This window comes from Macaca nemestrina, chromosome 1 (assembly GCF_043159975.1).
Source record: "Macaca nemestrina isolate mMacNem1 chromosome 1, mMacNem.hap1, whole genome shotgun sequence".
Lineage (NCBI taxonomy): Eukaryota > Metazoa > Chordata > Mammalia > Primates > Cercopithecidae > Macaca > Macaca nemestrina.
The window spans coordinates 29,203,655-29,230,403 of record NC_092125.1 but is presented as its reverse complement, the minus strand read 5'-3'; the positions used below and the strand labels follow the sequence as shown (position 1 = coordinate 29,230,403).

The 26,749-nt window shown below is 40.3% G+C and overlaps 1 protein-coding gene across 2 annotated transcripts; it reads right to left on the bottom strand.

The window, feature by feature from the left end:
- Window positions 1–245: 245 nt before the first annotated feature.
- Window positions 246–25,881, bottom strand: LOC105484404 (flavin containing dimethylaniline monoxygenase 4). 2 transcript variants are annotated; one of them, XM_011745944.3, is made up of 9 exons: window positions 24,727–24,850; window positions 20,954–21,093; window positions 17,696–17,884; window positions 16,576–16,738; window positions 9,057–9,199; window positions 7,931–8,130; window positions 6,077–6,429; window positions 3,378–3,447; window positions 246–1,282 (listed from the first exon to the last, which is right to left on the bottom strand). In XM_011745944.3, the coding sequence occupies exons 2-9, from the start codon at window positions 21,083–21,085 to the stop codon at window positions 856–858; spliced, it is 1,677 nt and encodes a 558-aa protein (XP_011744246.2). In that variant the 5' UTR covers window positions 21,086–21,093; window positions 24,727–24,850; the 3' UTR covers window positions 246–855. The 2 variants fall into 2 exon arrangements, with proteins under 2 accessions (XP_011744246.2, XP_011744247.2); XM_011745945.3 differs by lacking the exon at window positions 24,727–24,850 and adding an exon at window positions 25,612–25,881 and having other exon boundaries at window positions 247–1,282.
- Between the last annotated feature and the right edge of the window lie 868 nt (window positions 25,882–26,749).

Genomic DNA, 26,749 nt, shown 5'->3' with positions numbered 1-26,749 from the left:
ACCTTTAAAAAAATTAGCCAGGCATTGTCCCAGCTACTCAGAAGGCTGAGGTGGGAGGACAGCTTGAGCCCAGGAGTTCGAGGCTGCAGTGATCTATGATTGTATCACTGTGTTCCAGTTTGGGTGACGGAGCGAGACTGTCTCTAAGAGAAAAAAATGTTCTCAACTTAATTTCAGTGCCATTTTGTTTCTACTGAGACCTTCATGGGAATCAGAGGTTCCTGCATATTTATAAACCATATATTTACTTTAGAGTAATAAACCATATTGTATTAGTCTGTTCTATTGCTGCTAATAAAAACATACGCAAGACTGGGAATTTATAAAGGAAGGGAGTTTTAACAGACTCACAGTTCCACATGGCTGGGGAGGCCTCACAATCATGGTGGAAGGTGAAGAAGGAGCAAAGACACATCTTACATGGTGGCAGACACGAGAGCACTTGTGCAGGGGAACTCTCATTTCTCAAACCATCAGATATCATGAGACTTATTCACTACCATGAGAAGAGTATGGGGGAAGACCTGCCCCCATGATTCAATTACCTCCCTCCTACGGCATGTGGGAATTATGGGAGCTACAATTCAAGATGAGATTTGGGTGGGGACACAGCTAAATCATATCATAGATATTTATTTTAGAATAATCACTGAGGTAGCAGGGTAGAAAATGCATTGGAAAGGGTGGCAAGAAAGAGGGTACTGAAAACAAAGAAGACAATACAATAATTCAAGTAAGAGATGACTGGGCCTAAATTTGGCTTATAGCAGTTATGATGGAGAGCAGAGGAGGAATGCACAAGATACTTGGAGATAGAATTAGCATGACTTGGTGCAACCCTGGTAACAATCAGGTTCATCCTCGCCAAAGACTTACTAGGTAAGGGGACATTCTGTTCTGTAGTTTATCTCTCACCAACTTCAAGAAAAGTGAAGATTTACAGATAAGTAGAAGAGAGGCAAGTAGGACAGGTGCCCCCCAGGCTTTTAAATAATGTGACATGGAGGCAGGCTTGGAGGAATCAGGGACAATTCGAGTTTTTAAAGGTTTCAATGTTCTGTCCCACTGGGTCAGGATGGCATTTCTGGCTCCATTCCATTTTCCAGGGCCCACAAGGCGGTACTGGTAAGGAGTACATGGTCCAAAGAAAACCTCCCAAGCTAGTCTGGGATCCTTGAGGAACAGAAGTGGGATGCTGGGCTTTGTGCCTATGCAGGCAGCGATATCATCCATGTAGGCAATGTAGTCCAATTTGTCTTTGTTGGTGTCTTTAATCACACCCCTGAGAGGAAAAAAGATGGAGGACCTTTCATTAATCACTCCTGCCCTGCATTTCTCAAGTTATCAGACCCACCCCTCCTCCCATCATTTTGTTACATTTTTTGGGGGAAATCAAACCATGTTTGGGAATGTTTTTGTAGGTTAGGAAGAAAGAAATTAAAGGAGTTTATCTACAGAGGGTATCTGTGAAGCTAATTAATTTTACTAGAGATGATAAAAGGAGGCAATTGGAAGAGACGTTTTAAATAATTTTTCAGTTCTTGGATTTGATGTGAGGACAATGTCTGATCAGTCCAAACAGAATAGCTGTTGAATGAATGAATATGACCAGAAAGCGTCATATGTGCCTAAATTTTTTATTGGTGTGAATTGTGAGTTGAGAGGGCCATACTTGGTATACAGGACTGAACTTTCCACAGACATGAGCATATTATATATTAACATGAAGGCATTATTCGTACCTATTTCTGTCAGTAAACTTACTTATTTACTTATTCCTGTCAGTAAACTTCCATGATGTTTTACTTTTCAGGAAGTTTACTTATTTCTGTCAGTAAACTTTCACGATGTCCCAGTGTCAATCATTCACTCATTCAGTGAATAAATAAATAAATGAATGTTAAGTGTCTATCACCTTCCAGGCACCATTGTAGGTGCTGGAGATCCAACAGTGAACAAAACAAAGTCCTTGTTGTCAAAAAGCCTGCATTCTAATGGGGGAAATGAGCAAATTATTAAAAAAACCCCAACGAAGTAGATATGTAATATATCAGGTGGTAATAACGGGCATTCTGAGAAATAGAAAGGAGGGTAAGGGGAAAGGCAATGGTGAGACAGGGTGGGTTGCTGTCACATATAGTGTTGTCAGAGAAGGCCTCTTATGAGGTGACATTTAAACAGAGTGAGCCTTTTGGGTGTCTGGTGGAACATTCCAGGCCGACAGAAGTGTGAGCGTAAAGGTTCTGAGGGGGTTATGCTTGGTATGTTTGAGGAACAGGTAGGAGGTTGGGACACCTGAAGCAGCACGGATGAAATGGAGAGCAGTAGGCAGTGAGGGCATATCAATATTTGGGTGTGCTGTGGGCCTCAGAGGCTGCAGGGAGGCTCTTGGGAGTGAAAAGGAAGCAACCGGAGGCTTTTGAGTAGAAGGGCAATGTGACGCGGCTCACTCCTGATGCTGTGACAAGCCTAGAATGTAGAACAGAGTGGAAGGAGGGAGACCAGGTAAGAGGTGGCAGCAAGTGTCCTGATGAGAGATGTTGGTGGTCTGGTCTGGGGTGGTAGCAGTAGGGGTAGTGAGAAGTGTCCGAATTCTGGATTTATTTGGCAGGTAGGAGCTGACAATATTTGCTGATATGGGGTGTGAGAAAAAAAGAAGAGAAAAGGATTATTCCAAGGTTTTTGACTGAACTTGGTTTTGACCAACTGGAATGAGTAGCTATGAACTGGGATGGGGAAAAGTTTCCGATCAGCCCATTTACAGATGGGGGTGGAGGGGTCAAGAGTTCATTGTTAGACATATTAAATTTGAGACACGTGTTAAATATCTAAGTGGAGCTATGTAGAGGGAGTGGGATTAGGAGTCTGAAGTTCTGGAGAAAGATTTGAATTAGAGACACAGTTTGGGAGCCCTGAGTATATGACAGTATTTAAAGCCTCGGGCCTGGATGAGGCCACCTGGGAGTGGGTGTAAATAGGAATGAGAAGACGCCTGAGGACTAAGTTTGGAGCTCACTAAATTTTAGGAGTGAGGAAGAGGCGATACCAGCAAATACAGAGAAAGAGCAGCCTGAGAGGTAGGAAGACAGTGAAGACAGAATAGATTTCCTGGGCTAAGTGAAGACAGGATTGCCACCGGTAGGGGGCCAGGCTGTGTGTTCCGCTGAAAAGACCTGGTGTCCCCAGCTGACTTGTCTAAGGCCACATGTCTGATTGGTGGCAGAGTTAGGACTAAAAACGTATCCTTCTGATTCCTAAGGCGGAGTTATTTCCAACCTGCCATACTGCTTCTCTAGGAATGGCTTTTATACTCTGAATACTTTTTTAAATAACAGAATACACTATAAGTTTTCCCTAGAGTAAGCTACATTTCATACCTTTTAATGAGCTGTTCCTTTTCAGTAGCCTCCATCATCAATTTTTGGGATGGAGGTATCTTACAGAGTCCTGTGGGAACAATCACAAACAACACTGAAGTCACATGTGGCTTTTCCTTTATTGAGCTTCTCCTCCCACTCATTTCTAGCCTCCCACTGCTCTAACTTCAGAACACATGATAGTCAAAGCTCAGAATGGAATTGCAGCACAGAAAATAATTTTTTGGAGGTAAAAATTCCGCTCCCAGCTCAGTTAACCAGGGTACTCCACTGCCAGCATAGTGAGGAGAGATGCTTTTGTGACCCAACTGTCAGCCTGCGCCACACTCACCGGACACCTGCACCTGTGCCATTTGCCCTGTCTCTCTTCATCTGCTTTCACTGTATAAATAATATAATTTATATTATATTGTATGTATACCCTCCACATTGTACGTGTGTGTGTGTGTGTGTGTGTGTGTGTGTGGCGTGTTTGTGTTAAAGCTATTAGTTGGTTAGATGTAAACGCTTAAAATGACCCCATTTTAGGCTGGTCACAGTGGCTCATGCTTGTAATCCCAGCATTTTGGGAAACCAAGGTAGGAGGACTGCTTGAGTCCAAGAGTTCAAGACCAGCCTGGAAACATAGCAAGACACTCTTTCTACAAAAAATAAAAATTTAGCCAGGTGTGGTGGCATGGGCTTATAGTTCCAGCTACTCAGGAGGCTGAGGTGGGAGAATCCCTTGAGCCCAGGAGATGGAGGCTGCAGTGAGCCATGATCACGCCACTGCACTCCAGCCTGGGCAATACAGTGAGGACTGGTCTCTAAAAAGAACTCACTTTGTAACCCTGTCTTAGAACATTTTTATTTTTGTTACACAAGGAGCCTCAAGTGTGGAAGGGGCCTGGCAGTTTCTCAGTCAGTCTCACCCAGGCTCTGTCTGCTTTTGTTGTGAGGACCTGCTCATTCCCAATCTCCCGTCTAGGCAGTCTTAGCACTTGGACTGTGCTCTTCTTGTTTTTCTGAATTCTAAACCTTATTCTTCCTTAACAGCCTCCACCCTGATAATTCTCCGTTGTCCAGTTGTCCAGCTTCCCTAGAGACTAAAATCTCAGTTTGTCTTCTGGGTTCCTAGAACATCCATACTCCCTCTTATTATGTAAACTCTGTCCCCACCCCCTGCCCCTTCACTGTCCCCATCCACCTCACGCCACTTGTGACCCTTGTTAGTCTACCCTGTTTGCCATCCCATTCTGGCCAGTCCTGCCCTTGTCAGGTGCCAAGTGCTGGCCCAGGGTGTAGGTTTACTTTCCAATGAGATAGGTCCAACTAAGTTCTGTGGACTGCTTTCCACTAGGATCACCTTATGCTCTAAAAAACTAGCAAGATTTAATTGGTTGTTCCTAGATTACTTTTTGGAAGTTCTCGGGAGAAGTATGCCATTACTACTATGGTGTGAGCTAAACGAGTTTTCTTTTGTCAGCTTTATCATTCTAATAACCATTTTGGAGCTCACCATAAAATACTTTTAAAAACCAGGTAGTTAATGAAGTCTTCTGTGGTTTTAATGTAATTAGATAATGCTGTGAAAACACTTTAATTGGCCTTAAAAAACAGAAATTTGTGGTAATTTACTGGAGGGTTGTAGAATTTTTTTCTGTAATGTAAATAAAATGAGATTTTCTAACTGCCTTCTTTCCCCTCCCCCCATTCAAATAACATTTCCTTTTTTTGCCAACTTAAGAGAATGTACGGTTTTAAGTGTGACTGATATCTATTATATTTCTAGAATATAATATTTGATATAAGTCAACACTACTTAATACCATGTTATATTAGCATACCATGTTGTATGCTATTTATAAATTATTGGTGATTGTTTTTATTCATTAAGAACAGAATTCTTCTACAGCATAGCTGATTGGCCCAATTGCTATGGCTGTTTATATTTGAAAATAAGAAAACTGCAGTTCTTTAAAACTAAAATGCTTGCTAACCTAAAATTTGCCCTACTTCAGAGAGGTATGATAGCAATAGCAATGGTCAGAGAAACCCTGTTACTTAATAAGCATTAGTTATATGTCAAGTACAGTGCTAATTGCTTTGCAGACATTATCCATTTTACAAAATTCTTGTGATAGAGGATTTACTATCCCCATTTTACAGATGAAGGGGCTGAGATTTAGAAGGATTCTTGCAAAGCTAAAGAATTTCAAATTTGGGATTCAACCTCGGTAGCTCTGACTCCAGCATCTATGCGATAGCTCCGACTTATCGCATAATTGACAGAAAGTAATTTCCAGTGTCTAAAATATTTTTTTATGGGCCTCTAATCTCAACTTCATTCATAGTGTATACTATTCCAATGTCTTTCTTTGGAAGCAATATAAAATTATACTTTTAGTACTAAATGAAAAGATTTAGGAGTAAATAGATTAGACTAGGCTAGAATAGGATCATGAAGCCTTCAATAATTTCGGCTAATCTGAGAAATTTGATTATATTCTGTTGTCCAAATTTATCTCACCCACAGAGCCAAAATCTCTTTTCCCATTAAGTGACACAGCACACCCATCATATTACAAACATATACAATTAATTGTACATTAATTTAAAAAATATTTTGTTACTTTAGTTCACATCTGTTTGATTTTAGCTAAATGGCAGGGCACCACTTTTAAGATCCAAAGAGAGGGCTTTCAGTAGAGTCACGGTACCTTTGAATACTCTTGTGGCCCATCGTGCTTGGAGCTCTGTGGCTGATAAGATGGACCCTTTAAGGCTGAGAAGGCCGATGATGGCTAATGTTGCTCTCTCCAGGTTTAAGGGAAAGACGTGCTTGTATAGAAATATCTTCTTTGTACAGAGGCTTTTAAGAGGTTCTTCAAAAAAAGGAAAAGAAAACGTATATCCTGTAGTGAAGATCACAACATCAATGTTTTCTTCCACTGTCCCATCTTCAAAGACAGCAGAGGTTTCTGTAAATTCCATCACGCTGGTTTTCATAGTGATTGTCCCACAGAGGATACAGTTTGGCAGCTCATCATTCACGATGAATTTTGCTGTTTTCCTTTGACACACAGGAGAAAATTATTCACTGTAGTTATTTTTATGAGAAACTTCAGCAAATGACTTATTTAGTCAATTCAGGGAAATTACCTGCCAAGCTAAGGAAGATAATTAACCAATGTCTAATTCAAAGTCATCTACTTGACTTAGTATGTTTATAACATGGTTTGTGTTTCTGCTCTCAGTAGAAGGCATGTGGAAAATGACTAAACCTACTCTTTCTTGCTTGGGGTTTAAAACTCTCTATCTCTTAGAATTAATTTCTGGAGCAATGCTTTTCTGAGTGTCAGCATACAGTGTACAACAATCCATTTGATGATCAATTTTGGGTCTCACATTACTTAGGTCTCTAAGGAATGACATTAGTCAGAGAGGAAATTAGCAAGGAACTCTTTAAATAAAAATTTAATACAAAATTTAGCTGGGCATGGTGTCCTGCACCTGTAGTCCCAGGTATTTGGGAGGCTGAGGGAGGAGAATCACTTGAACCTAGGGAGGGCAGAGGTTGCAGTGAGCCAAGATCACACCACTGCACTCCAGCTTGGGCAATAGAGTGAGACTCCACTAAAAAAAATTATATTGATAAATATTTTCAGTGTGACCATCATTCTACCTAATCACATCAAACATAATGTCTTTATAAAATGTACATATCAAATCATCCTTTGCCAGTAGTTTTCCTCCTAAGTTGAAAGATATTTCAAGGGTAAAAACAAGACAAAAAAGAAACAAAACAAAAAACAAAAAAAAGGTGTCTTACCAAAGAAAAATATTTCGGTCAAGTGTATAATAAAAATCATATTTAATGACTTTACATGCTTTTCAAAGGCTTTCTTTTACTTGCCAATGTGCAACTCTATCCAGATGTATATTAAAATATATCATTTTGGCTGAGTGGGGTAGCTAGAATCCCAGCACTTTGGGAGACCGAAGGAGGTAGATCACTTGAGACCAGGAGTTCAAAACCAACCTGGCCAACAAAGCAAAACCCCGTTTCTACTAAAAATACAAAAATTAGCTGGGCGAGGTGGCCTGTGCCTGTAGTCCTAGCTATTTGGGAGGCTAAGGCAGAAGAATAGCTTGAGCCTAGGAGGCAGAGATTGCAGTGAATAGAAATCGGACCATTGAACTCCAGGCTGGGTGACGGGAGTAAAACCCTGTCTCAACAACAACAACAACAACGACGACAACAACAACAACACAAGAAACCTCCAACAACAATAACAACGACAAAAATATGTGATACTTGTAACAGCGGGAAATGAAAGTTTTCATCTTTTATTTCCTTCCAGCCTCATGAATCACTACTTCTGCTACCAGAGAGAGAATACACATATTTTAAGAACTGCTATGGTACCTGTTGGATAATATCTTAGGGAAATACATTTAGAGTAGAATAAACAAAGGCAATATTACAATTATTGAACATTTTGCATTCTGAATAAAATATAATGAGAAATATTGATTTAATAATTTTTCTACTAAATAAAAAATGTAAGTACCCTTTGGTAATACTTAATCCGTAATCCTCATGATTAAATCTCTTATTCAACTTCCTCTCTTGAATCCAATTTAGAAAACGTGAAGGCAGAACTTGTGCAATAAAACTATAGTATCTTCTTATAACCATCATATTAAAAGGATAGCCCCAATCTGCAGAGCGCCCGAGAACCCAGGTACCAGTTCTAGTACTGAGAAGTACCTAAAAAGTAAGGCAAGAAGGAAAAATAAGTGTTCATCATTTTGTAGTCTTTTTCATCAGTGTGTTTCAGATGATCTTATTCCAGTTTGGTCTTATAACAATAGAGGATTGGTGAATTTGTACATAGGTCTACATATGATTATCTGTTCCTATTGCTGTCATTGTTCTCAAAATCACTTTACTAGATCTGTATATCTCTTAAATATTTTGCTATGTTTATAGAATTATAAATGTAGAAGTATAATATTTGTAGATACATGGAATTGTTCTGGCAATTTTTTTACATGTAAGCAAAATAGAATTTAAAGTGAAGGTATAGAAAAGCAATTTTAACTTATTTTTAAATCAAAATCTAGTCTTTCCAGATCTAATCATTGTCTTTTAATTTATGCTAAAGTGCAATATATTTCTAATTTGTGAATCTGGTCTTAGACTTTCTAAAATCATTATGTATATTTGTTTTGCAAGAGTTGCTTTTATCTCGAAACAAGGTACAAATACGACTTTTAGTAGAGAACTTAGAAACATTCAAGAAAATGACCTTTCTATTCTTACATAGGTATTTTGCCAGAATGACAAAGGGACAGTGTAAAAAAGAAGATAATTGACCTGGGTGAAGTAATTTGCCTATATGGTCTTGTTTCTGAAGAAGCACTTCTGAAAAACGCTTAGAGGTCTGCCATCCACACAATTCTCCTAGACCCTTCTCGGAGATGGTTCAGCTCTGTAAAGCATGGCTTTTTAAATAGTTCAGAAAGGACTGTGGGTGGCTTTAAAGATTTTCAGTGTTTTTTTTTTTTTTTTTCCACTTACTCTATGTCTGCATAATTTAGCAATTGGCCAATGTACTTCATAGTTTTGAATACCTCTTTCTAGCCACCATCACTGATGATGGGATTAGGGGCATTAATTCAGAGATGATATACCTGAGCTGCTGTTCGACTGAGTTCCACAGCAATGTCTCCTCCAGTGTTCCCAAGACCGATCACCAAGATGCGCTTGCCCTGAAAGCCTTCTGGGATCTTGTACTCTTGACTATGCAGGATCTGACCTTTAAACTTGTGAATTCCTGAGACGAGTGAAAGATCAGAAAGTCTGAAATATCTAAAGCTATAATTTCTCACTATGCAGGGATAGGGTCTGTGGAAAAAGCTAAGTCCCACAACTATGGCAGCCCTTTGCTTATGCTGCTAGTGGCAGGGAGTAGAAAAAGCATATAACTCCCTCTCCCCTGGGACACTGTGAGTCCAGATGTGGATTTAGTACAAACTGCCTTGTTATAAACATAGGAGATCTTGAATTCCATATGAGTGTGCCCTTTTAAAGCAGTTGTTTCAGGAAATCAAACTCACAGATAATAAGAAACATCTTATATACTATGCTGAACATCCTGGGCAAAAAGTAGATTGTTTCTAGTTCATCTACAATAAGTATTATATCCAACTGTGGCTTCTCCCAGGACCACTACACTTGTATCTAAATACCTACTTGACATCTTCTTTTGGATACTGAATAAAGATCTTGAACAAACAAACAAAAACAGTAGGTTGTTGATGAATGTTACTTTGCCCAATAAATACGTTCTATCAGAATGTGACTTATGTATATAATATGTTTACATATTAAATTTTGATTCAATTAAAATTCTCCACAGGGTAGATTCTGTGGTAAGCTCTTTTGTAAATGAAGTAATTACTCTTGTGATTTAAGTTCATGTTACTTATACTTTATGCTTATTTTACTTTATGCTTTATCATTGATGTGTTATCATGCAGTATGCTTATTTGTGTTTTATTCTTATGTTATTTATACTTGTTTCTGACTGATCTTTCATGAAGCACCTAATACTCTGTCCATAGAAGCACAAACAGCTATAATGATATTTACATATATAAGGAAGACTACAAATATTTCTTCTTTTGATTCATTTTTGGTGATTATCTCTTTGGCAGACATAAAAAACTGATGTAGTTCAGTTGTGTCCCCACCCAAATCTTGAATTGTAGCTCCCATAATCCCCACATGTCCTGGGAGGGACCCAGTGGGAGGTAATTGAATTATGGGGGCAGGTCTTTCCCATGCTGTTCTCCTGATAGTGAATAAGTCTCATGAGATATGATGGTTTTAGGAAGGGGAGTTCCCCTGGACATGCTCTTTCTCTTGCCTGCCACCATGTAAGATGTGACTTTGCTCTTCCTTCACTTCTGCCAGGATTGTGAGGCCTCCTGAGCCATGTGGAACTGTGAGTCAATTAAACTTCTTTCCTTTATAAATTACCCAGTCTTGGGTAATTTAGATATGAACCATAGATTCACATAAACTAAGAATGGTAGGAATAGCGGAAGCAAGGGTGTTTACAGCAGCAGCAGCAACAGTGGAAATTGTGGGAGGTGACAGAGGAAACAATTGTGATGAGGCCCGTGATGGTCAGAATCACAGATGAGATGAAGCATTGACAAAGGATATGAAAGCAAAGTCCAGCAGTTTTGAGGACTAGCCTGCCTCTCTAAGGCTTCAAGTGCCTTTGAAATATCAATGTACAAATATTAAACTATCTTCTGGAATATATCATTCTCCTCCTATTCAGTCGTTGATTCATTCATTTACTTGGTAACATTGATCGAGTAACTACAACCTGCCTTGTTAAAAACATAGGAAATCTTATATTCCATGTGAGTGTTCTTTTTTTTTTTTTTGAGACGGAGTCTCGCTCTGTCGCCCAGGCTGGAGTGGCCGGATCTCAGCTCACTGCAAGCTCCGCCTCCTGGGTTTACGCCATTCTCCTGCCTCAGCCTCCCGAGTAGCTGGGACTACAGGCGCCCGCCACCTCTCCCGGCTAGTTTTTTGTATTTTTTAGTAGAGACGGGGTTTCACTGGGTTAGCCAGGATGGTCTCGATCTCCTGACTTCGTGATCCGCCCGTCTCGGCCTCCCAAAGTGCTGGGATTACAGGCTTGAGTGTTCTTTTTTAAAGCACTTGCTTCAGTAACTCAAACTCACAAATAATAAGAAACATCTTATATACCACGCTGAACATCTTGGGCAAGAAGTAGATTGTATAACAAAATGTCGCAATAGGATTCTTTGTCTACTGAGGCCCCCAAAGCTGGGTACTAAACAATAGTTCCCGCATTCCAAGCGAGGTGCTAAACCAACTATGCTGAATTTGCAGAAACTGTGTGTGTGAGGCTAGTTTTGTGATCCCTACTTAGCCTCATGCTCACTTTGAGGGTCTAAAATGGTTGAGGTTGAAGTGGCTAGGAGTTGGAAATTTACAGGAATTGTGGCATTTTCTGTCACCATTCCTGTAAATTTCTGTCAGGGAAGAGGATGGCAGAGGAAGAAAGAAGTCAAGCACACCGTCTCTTCTTGACATTGCTGTCAGCTCATAGCAGGTGCCAGATGGTGGAGGGGAGAAGCTTTTACATTACATGCAGTTGCAAATTTTGACTATTGCATGAACAGGACATTTTAGTTATGAAAATGATATATATATATATACACACACACACATATATATATACACACACACACACATATATATATATATATATATGTATGTTTTGGTGACTTATAATGAATGATCAGAGGACATTTCATTATCTGAGAATAAGCAGAAAACCGCCTAAGATTTCATCCAGGGGCAAGGGAAGGACAAGCCCCACAGATCAGGTCTGCAGGGATATTAAAGGAAAAAGTTGGCTAATAGTCATACCTTATATAGCCTGTTCTTTCAACACTTTCAACACCTAAGGTGCTATGCTAGGTCTAAGGGATGTGAGGGCAAAAGGCAGTTCCTACCCTCAAAGAACATTTTTTTTTTTTTTTGAGACAGGGTTTTGCTCTATCACCCAGGCTGGAGTGCAATGGTGTGATCTTGGCTCACTGCAAACTCTGCCTCCCAGGTTCAAGTGATTCTCCTGCCTCAGCCTCCTGAGTAACTGGGATTATAGGTGCTTGCCACCATGCCCAGATAATTTTTATATTTTTAGTAGAGACAGTATTTCACCATGTTGTCCAGGCTGGTCTCAAACTCCTGGCCTCAACTGATCTGCCCACTTCAGCCTCCCAAAGTGCTGAGATTATAGGTGTGAGCCACCGCGCCCCATCATACCCTCAAAGAATTTGTCCTCTGGGCTGGGTGAGGTGGCTCATGCCTGTAATTTCAGCACTTTGGGAGGTCGAGGTGGGTGGATTGCCTTCCGTCAGGAGTTCGAGACGAGCTTGGCCAACATGGTGAAACCTCATCTCTACTAAAAATACAAAAAAAAATTATCTGGGTGTGGTGGCAGGCATCTGTAATCCCAGCTACTTGGGAGGCTGAGGCAGGAGAATCACTTGAATTTGGGAGGCAGAGGTTGCAGTGAGCTGAGATCACGCCTTCGAACTCCAGTCTGGGCAACAAGAGCAAAACTCTGTCTCAAAATCAATAAATACATAAATAAAAATAAATAAATAAAGACTTTGTCTTCCAATGGGGATATAGGTAAGTAAACAGAAAATAGCTAACAATTATTTAGCTGTTGCTATGCTAGTCCCAGGCCTCTGAGAACTTTATACGTATTAACAAATTTACTTATTTATTTACTGAGAAGGAATTTAGCTCTGTTACACAGGCCGGAGTGCAGTGGCACCATCAGAGCTCACTGTAATTGCCTCCCAGGCTCAAGTGATCCTCTCGCCTCAGCCCTGAGAGTAGCTGGGACTACATGTGCACGCCACCATGCCTGGCTAATTTTTTGTATTTTTAGTAGAGACAGGCTTTCACCATATTGCCCAGGCTGGTCTCGAACTCTTGAATTTAAAAGATCTGCCTGCCTTGGCCTCCCAAAGTGCTGGGATTACAGGCATGAGCCACCACACCTGGTCTATACTAACAAATTTAAACCTCACAGCAACCCCATAGAGTGGACCATAGTATTATTCCATTTTGTCAAAGCTGAGATTGAGACAAAAAAAAATCCCTGGGCAAATGGCTTAACCTCCCTGTTTGTTTTTGTTTTGCACTGCTGAGATTGCAGTGCAAAAAAACAAAAACCAAAAACCAACCAACCAACCGAACAAAACAGGGAGGTTGAGCAACTTGCCCGAGACCATATGGTAAATAGCAAAGCCCGTATGGGAACTCAAGATGTCTGACTCTGGATCTCAGCTGTCAGGCATGATGCTATACTCCCCTCCAGAAGAGAAGGCATTATGATGGCTCCAGTGGGACGTCCAGCCTGGACTGAGCCAGTGAAGGCATTTGAAGGAGATTTTCTTAAAGTGAGAATTTGTTAAAGAATGATTAGAAATTGGAAAAGAGGAGCATAAAGAATTTTCCAACAAGTGGGAACAGAATATGCATCAAATGCATTGGAGAGTGGGACATTCAGCCACTTATGAGGTTTTGCTGGAGGGAATTTACTGGAGGGCTCAACTTTGCTCATGGATTTTATATCTTTCATATTGCCTAACACAACGACTTGCAAATGACAGATTCTCTGTAATTACATACTGAAGAAGAAAAAATAGAGAATGTGTAGGTAGTTCTGAGTCAATGATTATGTCAATGCAGTGCCAAAAAATGAAAAAGAAATATATTTGATAAATTAAAACTACTAATTCAGGAAAACAGCAAAAGTCAGTTTATATTGGAAATAAAAGAAACTTTATCTGAGGAATGCAAGTCCCCTTTAAGTTATCAGGCCAGAGAGCCATTGAAATTTGACAGCAATCACATGTCACTCCCCGTCTTGAGTTAAGTAATCACCTCTAGAAGACACTTGCTCTTTGGGCTCTGGACTTACTGACATTAAGTATCCATAAATTAACCTGACAATGCTATACGCTGGATGTCATAACTCGTAGCCTATAGTTCAAAAATGTACAGCCAATGACTAATCAATGCTATTTCTGTAAATTGATGAGAATTCCTGTCAAACAACTTTGTATCTGCGCACTACTTGTTCCCTGTTCCCTTTAGAAACCTGCTTGTAACAAAGGCTGAACAGAGCACTTCCCAAGGCAACTTGGAAATGTTTCCCAAGCAGCTATCCTCAAGGAAACTCTTTAAAATTTTATTTTGACTCAAGTAAACTGTTCGAAATCACATGTGCCTCAGCTTCTTCCATTAGGTTGACAATATAGATTTTTAAAAAGGGTATGCATGTGTTGCAATGTCAACTTTCAAACAGTTGTGGTAACATGTTATAGACAAAGCTTGCGATTTCTATGGATTTTTTTCAATAGTGTAGAAATAGTCCTGATACTTTCTATGCAGAGAAGAGTTAATGTCCCCAAGGAAAACATTCATTTCAACGGAGGTCCTAAAGCTATTTGTGAAAGAGACTGTGGTGGTTAGTTAAAAGCAGAAACGGAATCTTAAAAAGTTATAGTCCTGTAATCTCAGTATTTGGAAGGCCAAAGCAGGTGGATCCCTTGAGTCTAGGAGTTTGAAACCAGCCCTGGCAACATGGAAAGACCCCGTCTCTGCAAAAACTACAAAAATGAGCCAGGTGTGGTGGCATACGCCTGTAGTCCCAACTATTCTGGAAGCTGAGGCAGGAAGATTGCTTCAGCCCAGGAGGTTGAGGCTGCGTGAACCGAGATGAGACCCTATCTCAAAAAAAAAAAAAAAAAAAAAAAAGAAAAAAAATATATAGAGTCTATGTGGAACTGAATTTAGTGTGGAATAAAGAGTAAACAATCCCAAACTTGAAAAGAATAAATTCTGAAAGTGTCCATGTCAATAGTTTGGCACTTACAGCACATTTTCCCATAGAGAATGTGCTAAGAGGTGTTTTTATATTCCTTTAATACTGTACAGTTGTGTGGTTAGTCCCCAGATCAGCAGCAAGCCTGAAGCCAACCACCATTTATAATAGTGTTTCCTTGCAAAATAGTGTATTGAATTTTCACTTGATTCCTTTTTGAATAGGATACTCTGTCAATTTGTGATTACACTTATAAGACGTATTTTCATTCATTTTGCCAATGTTTGTATATTTTATTCTTCACAGTTTTCCTTCCTTAAGAGTTCTTTTAATTCCTTGAAGAAATTTCAAAAACTCACCTATTCGGGAGGCCGAGACGGGTGGATCACGAGGTCAGGAGATCCAGACCATCCTGGCTAACACGGTGAAACCCCGTCTCTACTAAAAAATACAAAAAACTAGCCGGGCGAAGTGGCGGGCGCCTGTAGTCCCAGCTACTCCGGAGGCTGAGGCAGGAGAATGGCGTGAACCCGGAAGGCGAAGCTTGCAGTGAGCTGAGATCCGGCCGCTGCACTGCAGCCTGGGTGACAGAGCGAGACTCTGTCTCAAAAAAAAAAAAAAAAAAAAAAAAAACCAACAAAAAAACTCACCTATTCAATTGCTGTTAGGGCCACTAATATGTAACAAAAAGTAGCTTTATTACATTTTAGTAATCCTCAATTGATTAATTTTATTTCCCTCAACTGAATTTGAATAGCTTTTGACTTTTCAAATAATTGGTTTTGACCTCAAATGATGGCAATTTGACAGTCATGAGTCTATTAAAAAGAATATGCTGTCACAGTGAAAAGCATTTCCAAATGGAAGGTTCTAAAACTCCTTTTTGTGGATAGCCCTGGTTTAAGAGTTGTATGATTATTTATTTATTTGTTCATTTACTTTTGAGACCTGTGGCCCAGGCTGAAGTGCAGTGGCATGATCTTTGCTCACTGCAACCGCCACCCCTCCAGGTTCAAGCAATTTTCGTGCCTCAGCCTCCTGAGTAGCTGGGATTACTGGTGTGAGTCACCATGCCCAGATAATTTTTATATTTTTAGTAAAGACAGGGTTTCAGCATGATGCCTAGGCTGGTCTCCAACTCCTGGCCTCAAGTGATCTCCCTGCCTCAGCCTCCCAAAGTGCTGGGATTACAGGCATGAACCACTATGCCCGGCCGAAGAATTGTATGATTATTGTGTTGACTGTTTTGAAGGGTGAATATATTGCTTTTTTTTCCTTTTTAAATTTTTATTTGTCCAAGAACCTCCAACTCTAGAGAAGGTTGAATATATTGCTTTACATGTTTAATTTCTGGTTTGTTTCTTCAAAAAAAAAATATACTCTCATTTCCTGTATGTTCTATTACAGGCCAGTCCTGATTCAAATTACCTGTAATTTAATCCCTAAAATCAAAGCCTCTTCTTTTTCATGACAGACCTGGTTGTTTTGAGCTTTACTTGATCACTGAATTTCAATTAGACACACATTAGAAAGCTCAAACAATAATAACAACATTTATATTAATAAATAAGACCCGACACCACCTACATAGCGCCTTATACACCTTTTAAAGTAATTTTGCACATATCATTTTTGAGAGTGAATATAAAGCTATCTATAATCATGGGAAGGTATTTTCAACTGCAAATCAGTAAGTTTACTTCTAGAAGAACCCAGAAGCATAGGCATGGTCTCAGGTAGAAATGACTCACCAGGAAAGGCTTCCAAAGGTAAATGGGGATTCAGGAAATGTCCAGTGCACACCATAACAGCATCAAAGACAGCTCTATTTTGCTTGCCCTCTGTCTCTGTGACAACATCCCACTGACCAGTTTCGGAGAAGTCTGGACGCTTCGTTATGCTACACACAGTGGTCTAAAAGTGAAAGACAAACACTCACTTGTCACCAACACCCCTGGACCTCATGCAATGACTGGTGTGGTAACCATGTCTGTTACTTTCAGTAGGCCAAGTCCCATGACAGGAGGTCTATTAATATTGATTTATCATCTTCTTAGAGAAGTTAAGTAACTTATGCAGACTCACAAAGGTGGCAATATAGACTTTGACTTGAGACATTTGAATCTTTCAGTAGAAGGAAGAAACAGTTGTGTTTTATTCCTGGTGAGAAAGAGATGAGTTACAATGCCCGGTGCTTTGGGAAATTTAGGAAAATTAGTTTTGCCTTATTATAATTTCTATGGTTCAGATGTCTAGATTTTTTTTCCCCCAATGGGCTTCGTGAACAAAATTCTTTTTTTCTCTCTTAAAAAAAGTCAAAATTTCATCCTGAATGAGAGTTTGGCATTTAGAGGATGAATCAGCAAATTCAGTATTTTATTTTATTTTATTTCATTTTTGAGACGGAGTCTCACTCTGTGGCTCCGGCTAGAGTGCAGTGGCATGATCTTGGCTCACTGCAACCTCTGCCTCCCAGGTTCAAGCAATTCTCATGCTTCAGCCTCCTGAGAAGCTGGGATCACAGGTGCACACCACCACACCCAGCTAATTTTTGTACTTTTAGCAGAGACGGAGTTTCACCATGTTGGCCAGACTGGTCTTGAACTCCTGACAACAAGCGATCTGCCCGCCTTGGCCTCCCAAAGTGTTATGATTACAGGTGTGAGCCACTGCACCCGTCCCCAATTCAGTATTTTAATGATTTATCTGAGTAAAACTTGAGCAGCAGCAGAAGAGAGGAGTCCTTATTTTCTTCCTATTTATTTAGAGATAAAATCAATAAAAAGTTTACTTTAAACATCCAATTTTCATTAGATTGCTGAATAGGCCAGCCCCCATCAAATTCATCTTCCATAACTCAAAGAATCTTACCTTAAACTGAATGTATTTCAGGAGGTCAAAGTGCTCAGCAAATTCTTGGAGATAGTCCCAAAATTTTTCCTGGTTCATGAAATTAGGATAATCTTCGTGGAAAGGGAAGTCACTGTAACATGACATTTCCTTACAGACATTTGTCACTAATGACTTGTAGACCCTGGTCATCCCATCTTTGGAAGATTCCTGTGGTGAAGGCATAGTTAGCTTGTTGGGATAATGGAGATAGGAGCAAGAGAACAGAGATCATGGTGGATCATGCTAGCCTCACTGAGAGGGGGGTCATAGCAATTAATGTCCCATTTGTAATTTTATTTATTTTTATTGATCGATCGATTGAGATGGAGTCTCACTCTTATCACGCAGGCTGGAGTGCAGTGGCGCGATTTTGACTCACTGCAACCTCCGCCTCCTGGGTTCAAGCAATTTTCATGCCTCAGCCTCCCAGATAGTTGGGATTACATGTGTGCACCACCATGCCTGTCTAATTTTTGTATTTTTAGTAGAGACAAGATTTCACCATGTTGGCCAGGCTGGTGTCTAACTCCTGACCTCAAGTGATCCACCCAACTTGGCCTCCTAAAATGCCTGGATTACAGGCATGAGCCACTGTACTGAGCCACTATTTGTAACTTTAAAGAGTTCCAGGAAACCCAGCATTAGGTGTCTATGCTATAATTATCAGAAATCATTGGTGGGATTGTATAATTAAATTCAATACATTTTTCAAACCACAAAGAAGCTAACCAAATTAAATAGGGCTCTCCAAGACTAACATTGTCCTTAAACAATTCCATGAATGCAGGGCTCATTATCTGTCTTGTTTATCTTTTCCTTCTTCCACTGGCATGGCTACTCCCTCCACTCATGCCCTGGGCATCTTCCTTTTTGGCTTTCCTCAGGGAATACCTTACTAATTTTTCTCATTATTGTCTCTGTATATTCCCAATCTACCTCCCTCTATTGGCTCCTTCTCATCAGCACAAAATACTCTAATTTTAAAAACAAACAAAACATCCTCTCAACCTATGCCCCCTTCAGCCCTGTCTCTCTCCATCCTATCTCAATCTTCATAGAAGAACCATTTACTGTAGCCTCTGTTTTCTCATGAAGTCCTCAACTTGTCTTGATTCAATCTCCATCACTCAAAAACAAAACAACAAAACAAATAGGTCTATATTAAAGACACCAATGAACTTCTTGTGGCTGAAGCTAATCTCTGTTTCTCCCTTAAGCCTCTTTCTTAGCTGTCACTTTCTCTAAGAAGTCATCCATGACCCAACAGAGCTGCATAAGGTAGCTGATGTGGCCCTGCTGCATCCTGTACTTCTACCACGAACCTGAAGACACTGTGTTGTAATTCCCTATTTACTGTTTCTGTTTCTCACCAGACTGCAAGGAGGACAGAGTCCCTGTCTATCTTATTCATCATTGTGTCCTCACAGAAGGACATGATAAGTACTTATTGAATGAGTGAAAATTAATATTATGATAACATTTTTGAAAAAAAAAATAGTACAGCTGGCCCTCTGTATCTGTAGGTTCTAGATTCATGGATTCAATCAACGAAGGATAGAAAATATTTGGAAAAAATAAAGGATTCTTCCATATGTATTGAACATGCACATATTTCTTTCCTTGTGAGTATTCCCTGAACATTACAGTGTCACAGCTATTTATATAACATTTATATTGTATTAGGCATTATAAGGAACCTAGAGATTTGGGTTTTTTAAATTTAAAATATTCAGGAGGATGTGTGTAGGCTACACGCAAATATTATGCCATTTTCTATCAGGAACTTGAGCATTTGTGAATTTTGGTATCCACAGCAAAACCAAAGGGATACCTAAACCCCCACGGACACCAAGAGACAACTGTATATTTATGACTGAGAGAAATTACATTGAAATTTTAATAGTACTAATTTGCGAGTATTGTTACTTACTTAATTTGTATTTTTCCTTTTTTCCCTATTTGTTTAACTCAAGATTGTTTTCTAAAATTAATCCATATACTTTAGAATAGCAGAAGTAAACCAAACCAACTGTGGGGCCAAATAGCAGAAGCTACATAAACCAGACCCAATATTTTCCTTCCACATTAACATTTGGTGGCTTGATGAGGTTAACAATATACCAAAGTTTTTTTCCTCCTAGTATACTATAATCCTAGGGTTATGACTACTCCTGCTTATATGTAGTTGCTTATTCTGTTTTACTCATCATCTATCAGAGACCTATTAATAGCAAACAATATGTCTTCTATGAAGGCTTCTCTCATTCATGCCTGTTGAATGTCACTATTCTTTTCCCCTATAGCATTTAGTACTTGGGCCTACCTAGCTTCCATCTTATTTTTTGTTTGTTTGTTTTTAATTCTATTTTTTTGTAGAGACAGGGTCTCGCTATGCTGCCCATGCTGGTCTCGAGCTCCTGGCCTCAAGTGATCCTCCCACCTCAGCCTCCCAAAGTGCTGGGATTACAGGCATAAACCTTCTGATACCTTCTTATACTTCACCACTGGGGCAGATCCCTCAGTCCCTACTGGATACTCTGCTACTTCCAGTAACCAGCACCAATCCTGACCAGAGGCAGGTGGTATTTAACCACTTCCATCCCCACTGTCTGATGCTCAAGTCACCTAATAGGTGGCCTGGACCTAAGTGTAGCCTCCGAGCCTAAATATTCCACTTCTAAGAAGGATTGGTTAGTGCCTGAGTTCTTTCTATTCTGAAAATGTGACAGCGAACCCTCCCCCTCCCGCAAGGCCTTCCAAGGTCTGGGGCCCTGCCTCACTCTTGCCAGTTCGGTTCCTAAAGACCTGAACAATGTCTGGGGGTTGTGGTTCCACTCCCTGTTGCCAACTTCCATTCTCCCTAGAGTGTAATCTTTTTTATGTTCACCAATGCTATTCAGTTTGCCTGATGTTACACTCTGCAGCTTTGTCTTAGAAAGTCTACGGTCCAGAAATCATCATAAATGTCCAATACTATGCTTATCTATCAGACTTAACTCTTTTTTTCTCTCTCTTCCAACTGTCCCTGACCCAAGTCTGCACACTCTCAAGATTCCTCACCAATCAGACTGCATCCTGACTAGTGTTTAACACTGCATTACGCACATGTTTGTGCTGTTGTAGGAAGCCACTCCCTTACTTGATCACCAAGACAGGCTAAAGCCACCATGTCTGAGCAGAGACAAAGCAAATGGCCAGATCATGATTGATAGAGATAAGAGGATGTGAACCACGTACAGTAAACTTCCATAATCCCCCAATGTCATCACTTCTCTCAAAGCAGGTGGGCTCCAGGTCCTCATCCACACAGCATTTGATGGAGGAGATGCCACTCACACCAGCTCCAATCACTGCAACTTTCTTGGCCATGGTATACTCTGTTAGAGGAAAGTCAAGCAGAACTTCTTTATTTAACAAGTTTGGAAGGGAGCCCTTGTCACAAGACTCAACTTTTATAGTGATATATATGCATTTTTTTCATCTTTGAGTGGGAGCAGAATCACATGTTGCTTAAAAATGCAGGTTCTGAAATCAGATTGTTTTGGTTTAAGTCTTGGCTTCACTACTTATTAACTGTGTGATCTTAGGCTAACTATCCTGTCTATGCCTCAGTTTTCTCATCTGTAAAATGTGAATGGTAATAATAGTGATACCAACAGGAGGCAAGGAAACACTGAGTAGAAGAGAACAGTTCCCTGGCAAAGGCCCCACTCTCAAGCCTGGAAACCTACAGCCCTAAATGGAAACAGGCATTCCTGTTTTTGCACCCCAGTGTTGCCTTTTCCAAGAACACTCTGGCCCACCGTGCCCCTATTCCATGCCCATATAAACCCCAAGCTCCACTGGCAGAGCAGAGTGGCGTGGCAGAGAAGGAGAGAAGAGAAGGAGTGTTTGAATGTCAAGAGGAGTTCAACTGGGGATGGTTGGAGAGGAGATTGGCCCAGGATGGCCAAACTCCAGGGGAAGATCATCTTCTCACTCCATCCCCTTTCCAGTTCCCCAACAAGTCCCCTGAGAGCCACTGCCACCACTCAGTAAAATACCTGCATTCACCATGCTTCAAGTCCATGTGACCTGATTCTTCCTGGACTTTGGACAAGGACCTGGGTACCAAGAGGGCAGGGTGTAAAAGAGTGTCACCTGAATCTCCACTGAACTGCTCATACTTAGCTGTCCATAAATGGCAACTGCTAAAAGAGCATTAATTTTAACACACCTGTAGATCCTACTGGGGGCCGGAGCCCAAAAGCACTAGCCCTGGCTCCTGCACCTGCCCATCTGCATGTTCCCCTTCCTATAAGGGGTTTGAACATGCAAACAAGCCACACTGCTGTAGCAAGTTCTGCAAGGGGTCAGAGAACTTTTCCGTTTTAATAGTAATAATAATAATGACTTTAAAGGGTTGTTAGGAAGATTAGATGACTGATAAATGTCAGAATGGTTTTAGAAATGTGCCTGCTACATAGTAAATGCTCCACTAAATTTAGCTATTGAGGGTTGAAAAACCCAAACCCCCAAATCCAAAATTTGAAATACTCCAAAATCCAAAACTTTTTGAATACTGACATGAAACTCAAAATAAATGCTCACTAGAGTATTTCAGATTTTAGATTTGGGATATTCAACCAGTAAGTACAATAAAAATATTCCAAAATCTGAAAAGACTTGAAATCTCAAACATTTATTTTTTATTTATTTTAATTAATTTTTTTTTATAGAAATCGGGTCTCACCATATTGCCCAGGCTGGTCTTGAACTCCTGGGCTCAGGTGATCCTCCTGCCTTGGCCTCCCAAAGTGCTAGTATTACAGGAGTGAGCCACCATGTTCATCCTACTGAAACATTTCTCACCCCAAGTATTATTATTATTATTATTATTATTTTTGAGACAGAGTCTTGCTCTGTCACCCAGGCTGGAGTTTAGTGGTGCAATCTCAGCTCACTGCAACCTCCATCTCTGAGGTTCAAGTGATTCTTGTGCCTCAGCCTCCCAAGTAGCTGGGATTACAGGTGCCTGTCACCATGCCCAGCTAATTTTTGTATTTTTAGTAGACATGGGGTTTCACCATGTTGGCCAGGCTGGCCTCGAACTCCTGACCTCAAGTGATCTGCTGGCCTCAACCTTCCAAAGTGCTGGGATTACAGAGGTAAGCCACCATGCCCGGCCTGGTCCCAAGTATTTTGGATAAGGAGTGCTCAATCTGTAGTATTTCAGAGTGTAGACAGTACCTCGACCCCATTGGGATGCTAGAATTTCTCAGTATTAGAGGGGCTCTTTGCTATCACTTTGTGCCTCTGAATCCCAGGAATTTCAGTCAGTAGAAATGTTGGTTTTGATTCAAAGCATGTAGAGTCTTGAAGAATAGCTGGTCACGGCCATGCCTTGCCATAAAATGAGGATATTACATGGGTTGAGGGGAGGTTCTTAACCTTGCGGAGAGGTAAGACTGACCATAATAGAAAACAAAGTCCCCAAGGAACGTCATAAGGGATATTCCGGAGCCCAAGACGATGTCAGCTAGAAATGGGGATGCTCATGCTTGCCAGTGGGAACTGGAGGAAGTGTACTCATACATATACATGGGGATATAGGACCAGTTTTTACCAATTTTTCTGGATTTTATCATTTAGCCTTCTGCACATCTCACATTGCTTTTGCCTCAATCAAATGGGCTGAGTTAATTCTAGTAAACCAAGTTTATGTCACACTGCGGCCCTTAATATGTCATGTGGACTTAGTTGCAAGTGCTGCTTTTCCCTGCAACCCCCTTGGCCAATTCAGAAGACACACAAACAATAGCTGAGACCTCAAAGTATTCTGTTGTTTTATGAAACATATATAACTCATTTCACTTTGCCTTTGAAGATACAGTATTTTTTGAGGATAGATCTAGCTGTATAACCCCTGTGTGATTTTTGTAGTCTCATGTCACTTATCGCAGTGGTATTTGCCTTGGGGAAACAAGAGAGCATATATTTTTTTAGCTATTAGGACCAGTAAATGGGAAATTAGCATAATCATTTGAAACAACTTAAGGCTACACTGCTAATAAGAGGCAGAGTTTGCACTGAGTATGGATTTCAGGATCTGAAACCAAGACATGAACATGCTGTTGGTCTGAGAGCCTGAGATATCCTGTGGTTTCCCTCACCTTCATACGGTACTTGGTTCTCAAATTGCTTATATTTATTAATTATTCAAGATGGAGTCTCACTCTGTCTTCCAGGCTAGAGTGCAGTGGCGCAATTTCGGCTCACTGCAACTTCCACCTCCCGGGTTCAAGTGATTCTCCTGCCTCTTCCTTCATCTTTGCTCAGGTTTGCTGCTGCACCTTTGGGATGGGCTTGGAGGAGTTTTTCTCTATGGCTTTGTAGCTTGCCTCTTAATCAGATCAGAAGCCCCAGATCAGAAGGCACAGAGTCAAAGTGAATTTACTGACTGCAGGGAGTAAAGAATGCTTGACTTTACTCCAGGAACCCTCAGACTTACCTGACTCTAAGGCAGACTCATGAACTTGCAATGAGGATCAGACGAATTTCCTAGGGCCTTCAATTTCAGAATGTATTTGCTGCCTTGCCCTTTGCGAGGCTGAGACTGCCATACCTGGCTTCATTATCTATTACAAAAGGTATCATTTTTCCTCTTAGACTTTTTATTTGGGAATCCCGTTTAGTTGAGAGAGCTATATGGGAATGCAATGAAAATGGATTTTGGAGGCAGCAGAGTTGGATTCGAACTTTCTCTGCTACCAACTGGCCAGAGCAAACTACTGGAGCAACCTTAGATATATTCTTTGTAAAATAAGAAAAATACCTATGTTGAAGGATTATTTGCGTTTTAAAAAACATGATATTACTTACACAAAAAAAGTGCCTTACACAAAATATTTACTCAGTGTTCATTCTCTACCTCCCTACTTGTCTCCTTTCTTCCTTTTCTTCTCCTTGGCAAAGACAGTTCTCACAGATAAAATGTATCAACAAGTTTGGAAAGGAGTAGGCAGACATACCTGTGTTTTCCTTTGAGTTGAGGAGTAGGAGGTTTAGACAGCTTCTAACCAGAAATAAATAGCCTCCACCAATAAGAATACTTGAATTTCCAGGCCACTCAGCTCCTGAGTAGCTGAGACTACAGGCATGCAGCACCATGCCTGGCTAATTTTCGTATTTTTAGTAGAGACGGGGTTTCACCGTGTTGGTCAGGCTGGTCTCAAACTCCTGATCTCAAGTGATCTGCCCGCCCTGGCTTCCCAAAGTGCTGGAATTACAGGCATGAGCCACCATGTTGGCCATAGGCTGCTTATATTTAGTCCCTTGGCAGAAAGGAGCCCTGACCTATTGAACTAGACCTTTGAACAACCGGAAAACCCCAGCCCACACCTGACTGAGCAAATGTAGGAATCCTTTATGAGACACGGAAAGACTTGGGTGATTTGCAAATCATGTAATCAATTATGATTTCTTTGAATTTGGAATTTGATCATTTTATGTTTCTTATCATCATCCTACCATGCTCTTACTGTGTTACAGTATTTTTTTTCACACCATCTGTGGGGTATTTTGTTTCCCAATGGCTGGCATTTCCATCTCATTCATAAGATGAAATCAGAGGTGAGCCTGGAGTTACTGAAAGACTCATGATTCTGTTTATCTCATTGACAACTTCCTTTTGGATGGTTCCATCCACAACATAACTTTGTTTCCTTACAATTTCCCTTTGCTTCCTGACTTTCTCCTTAATTCTCTTGCTTTAGCCCTAGTCAAGAGACCCCAAAAGAAGATAATCACATTCATTCTTAAGGAACACACTCAAAGAAGAACACTCATCTTTTGTGAAAGCAGTTTCTGGATCATTTCCCCATTAAAAAAAAAAAAAAAAAATCCAGGACACTTACCTTGGTTAGCATAGAGCAGATTCTTTGACTTAAATTATTTCTCAAAGTCAAATAGGCAAGGAAAGTGTTTGTCTTTTTTTTTTTTTTTAAAGCTCAAAACCCAAATTCTTTTTTCTAAAAGAAAAATAAACGGAAAGATGACTTTTGTAAAAGTGCCCTCAGTTTAAAACAAAAGCCATTCGTCTTTTCTGCTTTGCTAGTGACAGCAGAAAGTATACCGACCAAGAAAAAAGTTGTGTAGGAGACAAGTGTGCTACTTCCGTGATCTTAAGGGAGGGCCGAATGGTGAGTTAGAATACAGCTGTTGGATTGGCAGAACATAAACCCTTCCTGCTCCTTTAACCCACCCTCCTCAACGTCACAGTTCTGGCAAAGCCCTAAAACTTATGGGAAGCACATGATAGCGTCCCTCTTGCCATTACAGTCTGTAGAGGGCGCCAAATCACCCCAAATCAGCTTTCTCAGTGAAACAGGAGTTCTACTTTTGGAAACAAACTTCTACACCCTGACTCTTGCTTGAATTACCATAGGAGCTGTCCAAAGGATAAAGTTATTTAGATGACCATTACCTCATCAAGTTCTTTCATGCTTGGAGTTCTCCGACCCCAGAAATGTGATTTTAAAGTTCAGGACTTAACAAGGAATTTAAGCTGTTTTATCCTTCAGATTGGATCAGCAGAGGGAGCTGGTGAAATGTGTTTGAGAAAGCATAAAGCTAATTTTAGATATTAACCTAGGGCACAAGAAAGGTAGTAATTATAGAAGCTGTGGCAGTAATAGAAAACTTAATTTTTTTCCTTCCACTGTGTGCTTGGAAGATAACATAACAGACCATCTTTAGTACTTGTGCTTAGGGATATTTTCCAACATGGTTCACTGAACAATTTCTAAACCACATTTGCTTGTGACTACACATGCAAATGCCTACAGGAGTGAGGAGGGTAACATACTTGAGGAAAGTGGGTCAGATATGATCTGACTGGAAAGTACTTTCTCTATCTATTCAATTCAGCTAAATGTTGCTATTTAATAAAATGAGCCCAGTATGGCAAAGCCTTAGGCTCTTTTCAGTAAAAGCTGCAAATGCAGATTTTCATATAAAATCTTCTGTTGGAAGCAAATATTTTCTTTTGAAAAA

Bases quoted from the DNA above. Each gene is read 5' to 3' on its own strand.
- LOC105484404 (XM_011745945.3), bottom strand. From the start codon at position 21,085: ATGGCCAAGAAAGTTGCAGTGATTGGAGCTGGTGTGAGTGGCATCTCC. The intron at 17,885-20,953 runs GTACGTGGTTCA...CCTTCACCACAG, and splicing joins GGGGATTATGGAAGTTTACT to GAATCTTCCAAAGATGGGAT. The intron at 8,131-9,056 runs GTATATCATCTC...CTTACTTTTTAG, and splicing joins TCAGTCGAACAGCAGCTCAG to GTACTTCTCAGTACTAGAAC.